This window comes from Trichoderma breve, chromosome 5 (assembly GCF_028502605.1).
Source record: "Trichoderma breve strain T069 chromosome 5, whole genome shotgun sequence".
NCBI lineage: Eukaryota > Fungi > Ascomycota > Sordariomycetes > Hypocreales > Hypocreaceae > Trichoderma > Trichoderma breve.
This window is the reverse complement of record NC_079236.1, coordinates 3,662,493-3,675,191: the sequence shown is the minus strand read 5'-3', so window position 1 is coordinate 3,675,191 and position 12,699 is coordinate 3,662,493. Positions and strand designations below refer to the sequence as shown.

Here is a 12,699-nt window from a genome sequence, read left to right as displayed (position 1 = left end):
TCGTTATTAAACAAGCCAGACTTCTTAACGCAGAAAGAGCCGATGGTCGCATACGCGGTCCTCTGCACGGAATTCCAGTTGTCGTCAAAGACAACGTGATGACCGACCCTTCACTCGGCATGGACACTACATGCGGCTCCTATGCTCTTGTCGGAGCCACGGCTCCAAACGCTCCAATAGTAGATCGTCTTCTGAAGGCTGGCATGATTATCATTGCGGAGGCCAATCTATCTGTAAGTAATTTCCTGAGGGCACTCTCCTAGGTTAGGGATGTTGACTTGTGTTTCTTTTTGTAGAGGAATGGGCTGGCTTAAAAGGATTCGGAATGGTAACCGGGTGGTCAGCAATCGGCGGCCAGACACAGTCACCATATGTCAGGGGCGGCTATGTGCCTGGAGACAAGATTTTAGGACACAGCACTTCATGCAGTTCTTCATCTGGATCTGCCGTAGCTGTGGCCGCTGGGTTCGCACCTGTAGCATTGGGGACCGAATCTGACGGATCCATCACACAGCCAGCTGGAAGGGCTTCTCTGTACGCAATGAAAGTTACCGTTGGAGCATTAGACACAAAGGGGACATCACCACAATCTCCGATTACCGATAGTCTTGGTGGCATGGCCAAAAGCACTGGAGACCTTGCCAACTTTATTGGAGCTATGATGGAGCAAGATTAATCTCCTTATCTGACCAAGACGTGGGCAGGGCAGAAAGTTGCCTTTGTGGATCCCAATAAGTGGGAGCTCCATCCCGCTGTTTGCGACCGGATCGAAATCGTCCGCGAAAAACAAGTAAGTATAAGTCATACTTATCATTTGGGCCAATTATTGTAATATTGACATTCATCATCTGAAAGATTTCAGAGTTTCTTCAAGCTGTAGCTACTATCCGGGAATCTGGGGCCGAAGTGACGGGGAATGTCGTGTTGCCACAAGTCGACGAGATCGTTTGGGAGGGTGAGGATGCCCTTGAAACGGTATGGAACTCATATCTTGGCGGTGAAATCAACTCTTTCCTCAAGGAATACACCGAGTCCTCAGTACGCACAATTGGGCAGCTGATACGGTGGAATTCTGATCACAAAGACTTGGAGCTCCCATCAGGTAAGCGACATCGTTTGAAGGAGACAAGCCGTTGCAAGAAGCCAGAAGCTGACAACGCCCCATCATTTCCGGGCCAACAGCAGCTTGAGAATACATTGAAGAGCAACCTGACAGAAGAGAAGCGGCAAGAGATTGTCTTATTTATCCGCAAGATAGCTAAAGATGACGGATTTGACCGAATCTTCGAAGAGACAGGGGCCGAAGTGCTTATAGGACCATTAGACGGGCGGATTGTGACCGTTGCTGCTGCAGCAGGATACCCTGCCGGAGTGGCGCCGTTGGGATATGCTGACAACTACAATGGCAGAGCATACGGCGTGGTTATTGTGGCAAAAGCTGGGGACGAGGGAAAGATTCTACAAGCCATGAGTGCATGGGAGGAGACGATGCCACGACGGATCCCGCCGCCACAGCTGGTTAATTATGAAGCAAGTTTGTGAAGCTAACGCCTGGTATTATAACTATAAGATTTAGGTAGTGACCCAATCTATCTTTTATTTCTATCTCAAATACTAAATAAATGTAATATTCAGCATATGCATTAAAATTATCTATAAGAAGAATAAATATCGCCCCGATATGCTAGGAGAATGCCTGCGCATTAAGGCTTCACTCCGTGCTTGCTCAAGAAGGAAAAGATCTTCTGGAATGCCTGAGGAGCAACCTTGTGGAAGTTGAGGTTATGTCTGCAGTCTTGTTAGAGATTGATGACTTGTAGAGAAGACGTTCAAGACGGAGTACTCACCCGGCAGGCAAATCCTCCACGTATTCAAGCGCCTTGCTGCCTGTGAAAATGGTCTTTGTGTTGTTCACCACGCCAACGCAGTTTCCACCACAAGCGGAAACGTCAAACTGGCCCTGGAGAACGTAAACCGGCGCCTTGATGTTCTCGTAATGGATAGTCGTGGCGAGGAGCGACGGGAGTTCGCCCACAGCAAAGGGCTGGCTGCCAACATTGAAGGTGTACTCGGCAACGCTGTGCTCAAAGTAGGGAGCAGCATAGTACACATAAGTCTCGGCGTATAAATCCGCGGTAGTCAGGTATCCTGAATCGAGCTTTCCCCAGCGCAGAGGGTTTTGAGTTCGGGCAACGCGAAGGCTAGCTCCGGCGACAAAGGGAGGGAAGTAGTCAAAGGTTCCGCTGAAGCCGGTCAGGACGAGGCCATCGACGGCAACATTTGAGGCCGCTGCAGAGGAAATGTAGGAGCCGTAGCTATGGCCGACGAGGACGACTTTGGTAGCATGGGCTTTGGTCTTGGCGTAGTTGACGAGGCCCTCCAGCACGGCGACCTCAACTTGGAATTGCGCGTCTGTCAACGAGTTGACCCTGTTATGGAATTTTAGTATATAGACTTATTATTTGTACTGTTAGCAACTTACTTTGGCGATGAGCCAACGCCAATGCGGTCGTAGCTAAGAACTGAATAGCCCGCAGCAACGGCAGCATCGATGAAGTTGTACTGTTTACTTCCTGGGAAACTTGGGTTCCAGTAACTACACCAAGGCTGTCAGAATCGCATCTCTTCACATTGAATAGATCTTGAACAAAAGACTCACAGCTTGGACTCAATAATACCGTGTGTGAGCACCAATGTGGGGCCTCCATTGCCGCACAACGTAGCTCCCACGGTGTAAGTGCTCTTCACAGAAGCAGATGTTTTCCCGTTGATGGGAAGAGGATCGGCCGAGTGTCCTGAATCTCGACGGGTGAGGTTGAGAGTCAGAGCAGCTACATCCCAATCATCCTTGAGAGATGCCGTCACAATGAAGCGAGGCGTCGAGACAGTAATTGGGATTTGGATATCCCGACAGTGGGCCGAAGGTGGCTGCGGCAGTGCCTGAGCGGCCGCAGCGAAAACAGGAATTAGCCGATGAAAGAGCATCTTGATAATGGTAATGAATGGAGAGCTGTTGAGTTATAGAAGACAGACAACTTGAAGGATAGAGTTGCCATTGCTGTTGGGAGTTGTCGGTTATTATACTTACATCCCGAGACAACTATTCCTCTGATCCGCTCTCTCGGTAACCTAGTTGCATTGGTAATACCTCGATAGCCTGTCTTTAGTAAACACCGACAACATCTACACTGCTTACATATTCCTCGGCTAATTACTCCGAAGGAGAGGGCGTGAGAGGGCGTGATTGGGCTGTTGCCGTGTAAGTCTATAATAGCTTCCCGCATCTCGCGTCTTCAGACGTACTCCACACCGTAAACCGAAAAAGGCTTGCGGATACCGAAACAAGGTTCAAGGCGGAGAATACTCTAAAGCTTTACTCTAACGAGACAGAGGTAATCCTTGTCCAACAGAGTCCTGTATCCACAACTATGGAATCAGCGGCGGAAAAAACTGCGACTAAGTTAGACGGCTGACCAATGGTTTATTTTACCGTTGCGCCATAACTACTATATCCAAGACTGCATCGGTAATCAACCCATTCGTAGGAAAGCCTCCTTTCAAATGTCGGCTCCCTTTCTACCGGCATTTACATCATACACTCCACGGACCTGCATGCTAGGGCTGAGTTATGGAGTTTAGGTTGCCCGATTTACATGTATTCTTATCAAATGCGCTCCACATGAAGTGTCGAAGTCTCCATCGCACGTGCTGACTACTAAATTACTATCTATACTAGATGTATATCCCTTGTGATTACATGAACATGAGGTGATAACCCACAGACCTATTAACCTTTAAACTAAGGGATGGCCCAGCCCGATGGTGCCTGCATTGGCATATGCAGTTTTACCTAAATTATTTGATGGACCAGATGTTTGATCCGATTCGTGATTGTTGACCCAGACTTCCACGTGCCCTCGCTTCTCACTGTCCGCGCCGTTTCGCTCGATCGTCGTTTTCTAGCCTGCATCTCTTCTACAAACTTGGGCCATGTATTCGTCAAAACCAGATACTTGATATGGCTCTGTATGCTGTCAAACACCGTCACGTCAAAAGCATCAGGAATCTCGCCGTCATATTTCACCCTGGGAGTGGTCCTGCTGGTTAGTTCGAACGGACCATCAGTATCACACCGCCAAGGGGCAACTTCAACGTCGAAAGGAGTTGCGGGGTTGATGTTTTGCTCTCCACAGACGATACGAGCGGCTTTTTCGAAAATCTTCTCGACGCGTTTGAGCTCGCCAGAGGCCAGATTCAGAGGAAACTCGGCGTCTCTGGGGCTGATATAGTCGACGTAAATCTCTAGAGCGCCATTATAAATTTCGCGCTTCTGTTCATTGCCCGACTTCTCATTCCATGATGACTTCCATTTCGCAACGCTTGTTAAGAAGGCGATGTTTTCTCCGGAAAAGTCTCTCAGTGCAGAGAATTCTTGCAGAGGATGTGGATCCTCGTTGAGGATCATTTCGAGGGCGCTCATGGTTAAAAAACGATCGCCTAGATCTTCCTGAAACATTTCAATAGCTTTCCCCTTTGGGCTTGAGGTGTTGGAAGAGAAAATCCAGTCTTCTGAGGAAGATGGGCTGGGCGGCGTATCGTCAGAGGAAGAACCCCATTTGGCATTTGAACGCGCTGCCTTCTTTTGCCGAAGCCAAAATTTGAACACCTGGAAGACAGGAACAAAAACAGTGAATACTTCAAACATAAGGATGGATAGATGAATCCTATATGATTGATGGGCATTCAGTAAGCTTGCTTCATTCACTCAATCCGTTTGGGAGCACTCACCATTGGCTTGGCGTGAAATATCGGTTGACCTTTTCAAAGGCAGGGACATAGGACGATATTAGGAACATTGGTGTCGCGTGAAGACTGGATCAATCGTTAGTTATACCAGCAATGTGACTCAAGAAAAATGGCTACCGTACTTGGAGATACAGCAGCCGATGGTTTGTGTGCGCCATCCCATGGTATCGCGGATTCCCCATGCCCGCCAGATCAGAAAAGGTGCAATCTGAAAAGAGGTTAACCACGGCGACATTCTCATTATAAATCATGACATACGATCCAAGTCCAGATGACCTGCCATAAGACGGACGGCCACCATTCCCACCCTCGACCCAAGTCCACCAGCTGCTCGGGGATCGTCGCGCCACGAAGTTCGGTACCAGGAATGCCAAATGTCGGATGGTATTTTCGACATGCTACCCACATACCGACGGTGAGGAGGACCTGAGTGCAACGTTTAGCACGTGAGCAAAGGGAAGAAGAAAAACTTTCGCTTTAACAACGCGGAGTCTTAGACAAACACACCTGGACAATCATTCCGAGGCCAATAAAAAGCAAGGCTCGCCTTGTATGGTCCATGTTTCTTAGGCGGCAAAGCCACGAAGTTCTCGCGCCATTGCAGCCAGGTTCTACCCGACGGGAAGGATGAGTAAACTGTTTCTGCAGTCTTGCCACGCGAAGGAAGCGGAGATTGGACGCGTGGAAGAGTGCGACTCCCAGAGGGAACCAGAGACTCATGAAGAAATACTGAATGTCGTATGCGAGGACTAGTGGCATAGTCGCCCCAATGGGATATGTGATTTGTGCGAGGATCCAGTATATGTGCAGAAATGCAATAGCGGAGAAAGACAGTAGCAGGCCGCGAATCTTTAGTACAGGGAGGTTCCTGTTATACCAGCAGAAAACCATGCCTGTGATGAGAAACGTTGTCCATGATGCACACCAAGAGATGTAGAATACGCCAACCTTGTCCCAGTTGGGGGGACTCGGCGGAAGAGTGTAAACAGATACCATACTGGTAGCCTCTCTTGGAGAGGTACAATAACGAGTGAATGCCAAACAATGAGAGGGTTCAAAATTGATCATCTAAGGAACAATCATTTTAATAAAGATCTATGAATCCAGAAAGGGGCTTAAAGGGATATAGGTCTCATCCATTATACCCATGCCAACGATTGTTCGAGTATTACTGCTCCCCCTCCCTTACATAGGATGTCTTTTCTTGCCCAAAACTGGAAGAAGGCTTCTCTTCTGGGTTTGCTGATCACCAGACTAATAAATGCTGTGTCACAACTAGTTACTCTTCCTAGAGTAATGAGAGACATTTTGGGCTATCATCTTGGCGGTCATGGGTGTGCGGAGGCTGTCTTTTATGACAGCTTCTACGAGCACACGCTGCGGGACAATAGGAAGGTTGCCTATAAGCAACGTGGAGATTGCGCTTGACTTTAACCCCATGTCATCTAGTTCAATGTTACGCCGAGATCAAGTAATACCCTTTAAGATCAGCAACGCAAGGAGAGAAATTTGGCTCGAGCTGGGGACGGGGAAACGAGTACCTGGAATCCGTCACGTTGGGCGTCCAATCACCCAAGACATGTCTTACGGATTACCTGTGTTCCGAGAGAGGAAAAAGAAAATATGGCCACGAAGTAGGGTAAGATGACATGGAATAACAAGAAATTCGGACTTGGCATTGCGGCTAACACGATCGGGCGAAATTGAATGAGGCTTACTCGTGAAGCTTGGTAGTATTGATCTCTGCTTTGGTAAACCGAATACTACAATGCTGTTGGCCGAGACATACGAGTACTAGTATAATACTTGCAGTGGGCGAATCTGTTCCCAGGAACTAGACTCCACGCATCTGTCCCGGGCTGCAGGGGTCTTAGTATCGCGATACGGCCGATCTCCGCATCGATGAAGCCGCTCTCTCCCTTGACGCTTTGACACAATTTCTTGGGGTGGCGATCAGCCGCACCGTGTTTTTGATGAGGGTGGCTGGTTGACGGCTTATTAGCGCAGCATGGTAATTTGATTGTGCTCATTCACGTAGTTCGATCATCATCTCAAATCTGAAACCTCTTACGTATTCGTTCAAGCCATAGACTGATGCGATTCTTGGTTTAACCGCTTTGTAGGCTTCTTTGACTACTTTGCAAAGTTCAGTCTTGAGCATCTTGCAAACATCTCATTGCCCATCTTGAGGCTCGGATATTGCCATGTGACACAGATATTCCGCAGATGAGGCTCGTTGATTGGTGTCTCAGTGCGACGCCCAAGTCAAGCCTCTCGACGCATTTGACTATAACTGACCTTAGAAGCAGTAATTTGTCATGAGATCCCTGTCGAATCCTTTATGCAAGGGCGACCGGACTTTGTGTACCGTGAATTCGGTCGGCGATCAGTGGGCAGCCTAGCTCATACGCCAATCGAAGAGCCGAAATTTGAATCGCTAGTGTTCCGTGAATGGAGAGATCAAGTAGGTTAGAGAGCGGAATGAACATTTGCACTTTGGTATAAAACTCGTCTTGTGCAGCTGATCTATACATGCATAATTATCGCTTCATATTGACGCCCATATGCATGCGCATTCGCAGCTGAAAGTATGACCTGTTGCACTCTGTAATACTGCCAAGGTTGTGAATCAGCCATAAGCTATAATGCCACTTCAAGGTAATGAAACATGATATGCAATACTGAGATAAAAAAAGTCTAATTCTAAAGTATAAAAGAGATGATTTATAGTGATTATGGTAAACAACAAAGGGAGTGGCTGGTCTCTATTGACAAGACAAACACACTGCCCATCTCTTGCCGAATGGAATATCCTTACCTGTTCCTGTCCCCTTTCGACAAGCATCAAGACCTATCCATCATCTAGTGATGTTTGCAAAGAGCACCACCAGCCTTCCAATCATTCGTCTCCAAGTTAGGATACTCATACCCAGTAATAGTAATCAGACTCTCCAGCTTGTCTATCGTGGTGTTTCCTCCGTGCGCTCCAACTACCACGGTACTTCTTGGCAGTCCATCGTCCACAGCAGCATCCAGCCACTGTCTTGCATATCCGATATCGAATCGTACAGCATCTCCCATACCTCCATCATCAGGATCGGGGCTCCACACATCAGCTACAAACGCGACTACTCCTTCATTCTTCGCGGGGCAGGCCGAAGTTGCGACGCCGTACGACCAGTCGCGAGCATGGGGATTCTCGTCCCTCCACAACGAGCGAAATTGAATGTGTGCATCTTTCAGCACAAAAGGATTCTTCTCATTGTACGTAGCGAACTTAACATTGCCGTTGTTGATGTTGGAGTAATACTTCTTGGCCACTTCAGGGACGACGACTACTGCTCCAGCCTCAACATAATCGGGCACACCTCCGGCATGGTCGCGATGGTGATGACTGGGGACAATATGCGTAACTGATTTATGGAGTGTTTCTTTGACCCATTGGATAAGAATTCGGGATCGATGAGGCGCCGCATCGGTAATGAGAACACCGTCGGTGAAGTTGAGAACAAGCTGCACGTAGTCTGCGTAGCCGACGTAGACAGCCATGATCTGGGGGATGTCGGGGATTGGATGCGAGACAACAACGTCCGAAGTGTTGAAGAACGACTCGAACGGGCCGCCCCAGAGACCAGCTTCAAAGAATTCATGGACTTCAGAACGAGGGTATAGTTTGCTTTGCTTCGGTGCCTGGGGAGTGGTTGTATCCTTGGGCGAGAGAACGGGATCGAAAAGGCCAGCTTTCATTGGTGGATTAATGGAGATGCTGTCCAGCTTGACGTCTTCCAGAACATCTGTGGAGTTGTAAATTGTCTGCAGGCGATAAGGCAATTGAAGACGGTGGCCGGACTTGTCGTCGAAAGACACGCTGGAGTAGTTCGACAGCAGCAGGTCATTGGTAGCTATTCCAAAAGTCGCGTGATTCTCCAAGAAGCGTATTTTGTATGGCCTGTGGCTCGAGGCATTTACAATTAGACTCAAGTCAGAACCATCAAGTTCCAATACCTTGAATCGATTATTCGTGAGAGGTTCAACCATGTCATAAGTATGAAGGCGAGATGAAGCTGAATTCATCTGCTGCAGCAACCAGGGCAGGGCAAACTGCTGTGCCTGGTGGATCAGGTAATCCGCCAGGTATGAATCGACATATCCTAGCGTCTGGGTCGGGTCGTCCACGAAGAAGTTGTTTTGTGCTTTGGTGAAGCATGCAAAGCCATCTGAACCATCTTTCATGACAATAGTATAATTCATCGAGGGTTCTAGACCAGGTTGGGACCAGATCCAGTAGTCATTGTATCGGTAATATCGGTCGATGCGAGCTCGCAGCCCCGAAGACAAGTCAAAGGACAAGGTTTCCGAGCCCGTTTCAGCAACAGACTGGTCCGAGTGATAGAGGTTGTAGTTTTGCGTGAGAGTTTGAGATCGGTAAATGCTGTAATTGTTAATATTTGTCTCACGCGTTTAAACCGGATATGCCGTCAAGTAGTATACTTACCCTTCCGCTTTGAACACCAATCTCTGAACCTCTTTCAAGGCCTTTGGTCCTCCAATTGAGTCAATGATGCTCCCTAACAACGTCGACGCATCTGTGACATTGGCGCAAGGTGTGGGATTGGCAGTCACCAAGTGAGTTGCACTGGAAAAGACCAACAAAAAGGCTTCTCTGAGCTTCATATTGGCTGCTGAAATTGGTGTTGGGTGGTGTATGGAAGAGGATCGTTTGTTAGTATGTGTACTTCAATCGTTATAATGATGGATACAAGACGCTTTATATGTAGATACAGCACCTTTACAATTGTTATATATATCTTAGAGACGATTAAGAGACAAGACGACTACGCAATACGCGACAATAACACGCGTGGCAACACGTCTTCCTCAGGGTGGCTTGGCCACCCACGTATATGATTCGGCATTATAATGCAACATTTGGTAACTGAAATCGGCGCTCGGTAGTTAATCCAGATCTGACATTCTAGAGGTTTTCCATGTTATCGGGATGGGGAGTCCGCGCTTGGACGGAGGGCGGTACTTATTAAAAGCCGCGCTTATAAAATCGCCACTTGGGGGGCCGCAAGCGTAATTTGATGCATAACGACCTGGTACCATTATCAGAAGCATTGGATCTTGCATTTAAAGGTCGAGAGATGAAAATAAGGTCCGATATAACGGCGTTCTCTTTGAGGCTGCCGCCTGAGTGTTTAGTCTGTAAATAGAGAAACAAACAAACGTATGTATGAACGTCGCTAGCTTGGTCCGCATACAGCAATAGCTGAACTCTCTAGGTAATTGTAAAATAACTTACCTATATACATTATGCTTATCTGCTAAACTCTTTGGTACCATGATATTGCTAGCTTTAAAAGATTTATTGTTAAAACGTGTCAATACGCGACTTTTCATGTAAATATTATAATACGGGTATCCTACAATTACCACAAAACCTGCTTAATTGTACTATGAGACTATAAATAATCGTTATTGAAGTGGTGCAACGGCAGAACACTGGTATCTGATGTAACGCTGCCAGTGTGACTGAGGCCAGTGTCAGGACTCCGCTGAGCATCGATCCCTACATGCATCATAGGCTCAAAAATATCACCTTGATCAGGCGCCTGCAAGCTCTCAAACTGATCAATATACCATCTCGTCATCCTTGATAAAGCCCCACGAAAGACAGATGGCACAACAAGACGCTTGCTCCCTTCGGCTAACGTCAGTTTGTTGAGCAACTGTAACAAGAGCACCTTTGGGTTAAACTCGATATCATCAAGCAGACATGCGACGCTCTGTGGTACCCGGGCAGAAACATCGAACTTCATCAGAATCACAGCCGCATATGTGATTCTGGTGAAAACAATTACTGGCATTATTTGGAGAATTTCGATTGGAATGTCCAGAAACGTGTGGATCACCTTTTGTGCCGACGCGACGCATTGGGCAAGCGAGTTGGCGACGTTTAAGGAATAATAATTGTCCAGATTCTTGGCCAGAGGTAGAGGACGTAATTTGTACGGCGGCCGGAAATCTTCCATGTCGTGCCCATCATAGAATGCTGGCTCGTGAAGGCTTATCAAAACCATGTGGTAGTGGATTATCATCGGTTCTGGTTGTCATTAGCTAGAATACTCAAACAATTTGGTGATCCAATTGGGATGTGTTACGGTGTATAATGTCTGTGGAAACCTGTCGCTTCCACGCTGTCGCACGATCCACGCCAAATCTCAGAACCCGGCAGATGCTATCATCCGAGAAGTTGACACGAGATCCGCTATACAGTCCAGTCATTGAAATGCTTTCTTCCGCAATTATCTGAAGCTTTGTCCATTCTATAAGCCGCCGGTCGTTCGGATGAATACTTGGAGCTGTCTCAAGTATCCTGATGCAATCATCGAGCCAAGGCTCATGACGAAGGACAGAAGGACGCCTGAATGAAAATGCCATACTTGAGTACGTGTTAGTATTGGTGTTGATACATCGTGATACAACTTCGGAACGTACCTCGAAGAGAGAAAGTAACATGCTACAAATGTTCTGCATGTTTCGATCAACTGTTCCGAGTGGACAAAGGACTCGTTTGCCGATGGGATCCTGTACCGATCGTCATTTGAAGACTTCAAGTCCAAAACTAATGAGGCAGCCATATTTGCGTATTGGCTGAACATTAGCTTTTGAAAATCCTCCACGAGACAGTACCATGCCGATAGAACGAGGTATGCTTGAATCAAATCAAGAGACTTGTTACCGTGCATCGCAACCTCTTCCGCTAAGTATTTGGCAGTATTGCGAAACAACACCTTGCAACATTCTGGTTCATGACTGCTTGAGGCAACCGATAGAACCGCCCTAAAAAGAGCAGGCTTGATGTCCCTGGTATGCTGCCACGTCCAGTGTGAGGGCAAAAGTACGAGAGGGTAAATCGGTGCCATGTTCACGCAAAATGTCGAAAACATTTCGTGGGCGAACTCGGAGCTGACCAGGCCGATTGACACAGGATCATCTAACGTTAAATAAGGATCAAGCGTTGACTCAAATGCCAAAGGTGGCAGTGAGTCCTCTAGAGAAGTCGATTGAAGTGATTGATGCTGAGGATCTGAGAATAGAGATGCATTCATAAACTCAGAGTTCAATGGATCTGAATATGGAATCTCCGCGTCAAGTTGAGCTGGAGTCTCAGAAATTGCATCTTGGAGTTCTTGTAGCTTCTGCTCGAGGGCCTTGATCCTTGTGTCGTTCTTGTTGCGCCTTCGTCTAATGGCGGGAGGACGAAACACGCAATCCACGTCCAATTTAGAACAGCGATCGCATTTTTGCGCACCTGAGCGACGCGATCCATTGATGCATTTTATCTTTCGCTGCCGACAACCCTTGAATCATAATTGAGCATCTCTTCTCGTGGCGCCCTGCTGCGAAGAGGGTGAATATCAATGCAAAGACGTACCTCACAAGTGCGGTTTAGCCCGGTCGGACTTGCAGTCCCAGTTCCTTCGTTTGATGCCGCGTCTTCCGTAGATGCAGTACTCATGCTGGCGAGTTGTGGATGGTTGACTGGCAAGGTTCATGCCCAAGTTCCGCGTTAGTGTTTGGAGATGGAAACGCGGTGTCTTGTTAGTGCCGCCCGCCGAAGCCCGATTGCTTCTCCTCCTTTGGGATACACGGACGGATGCTGAAACTGCGGGGCCGCCTGTAAGCTTAAGATGAGCCGAGAGAACTTTACCCAGCGGAGTATTAATGTATAAATCGTTAAGCCTGCCCAGTCTGAGCCTCTACTGTACGTAAGCGCTATTCAAGCTTCGTAGTAGAGAGTACGCAATGACGTTGTTTCTGACGTCTCAGGGGTTGATGACGAATGAGCTTGTCTAGAAAGGTTCAATGCCAAAAGGAGACGGTCAC

At 47.6% G+C, this 12,699-nt stretch overlaps 5 protein-coding genes across 5 annotated transcripts; 1 reads left to right on the top strand and 4 right to left on the bottom strand.

Annotated features, from left to right (window-relative positions):
• Positions 1-98: 98 nt before the first annotated feature.
• Positions 99-1,542, top strand: T069G_08730 (amidase domain-containing protein; the record flags this gene model as incomplete). Its single annotated transcript, XM_056175940.1, has 7 exons — positions 99-233; positions 299-465; positions 515-534; positions 705-790; positions 856-975; positions 1,021-1,102; positions 1,148-1,542. 7 exons carry the CDS (start codon positions 99-101, stop codon positions 1,540-1,542), a joined length of 1,005 nt encoding a protein of 334 aa, XP_056026889.1.
• A 161-nt stretch (positions 1,543-1,703) lies between these two features.
• T069G_08729 (alpha/beta hydrolase family domain-containing protein) lies at positions 1,704-2,985 on the bottom strand (the record flags this gene model as incomplete). The annotated part of the gene is made up of 4 exons (XM_056175939.1): positions 1,704-1,788; positions 1,848-2,429; positions 2,483-2,596; positions 2,660-2,985. 4 exons carry the CDS (start codon positions 2,983-2,985, stop codon positions 1,704-1,706), a joined length of 1,107 nt encoding a protein of 368 aa, XP_056026888.1.
• An 865-nt stretch (positions 2,986-3,850) lies between these two features.
• T069G_08728 (regulator of G protein signaling domain-containing protein) lies at positions 3,851-5,802 on the bottom strand (the record flags this gene model as incomplete). Its single annotated transcript, XM_056175938.1, has 5 exons — positions 3,851-4,724; positions 4,789-4,872; positions 4,929-5,014; positions 5,065-5,232; positions 5,314-5,802. 5 exons carry the CDS (start codon positions 5,800-5,802, stop codon positions 3,851-3,853), a joined length of 1,701 nt encoding a protein of 566 aa, XP_056026887.1.
• A 1,866-nt stretch (positions 5,803-7,668) lies between these two features.
• T069G_08727 (uncharacterized protein) lies at positions 7,669-9,480 on the bottom strand (the record flags this gene model as incomplete). Its single annotated transcript, XM_056175937.1, has 2 exons — positions 7,669-9,238; positions 9,302-9,480. The coding sequence occupies 2 exons, from the start codon at positions 9,478-9,480 to the stop codon at positions 7,669-7,671; spliced, it is 1,749 nt and encodes a 582-aa protein (XP_056026886.1).
• A 791-nt stretch (positions 9,481-10,271) lies between these two features.
• On the bottom strand, positions 10,272-12,331 carry T069G_08726 (uncharacterized protein; the record flags this gene model as incomplete). Its single annotated transcript, XM_056175936.1, has 6 exons — positions 10,272-10,912; positions 10,971-11,251; positions 11,308-11,340; positions 11,404-11,652; positions 11,812-12,173; positions 12,248-12,331. The coding sequence occupies 6 exons, from the start codon at positions 12,329-12,331 to the stop codon at positions 10,272-10,274; spliced, it is 1,650 nt and encodes a 549-aa protein (XP_056026885.1).
• Positions 12,332-12,699: the final 368 nt, after the last annotated feature.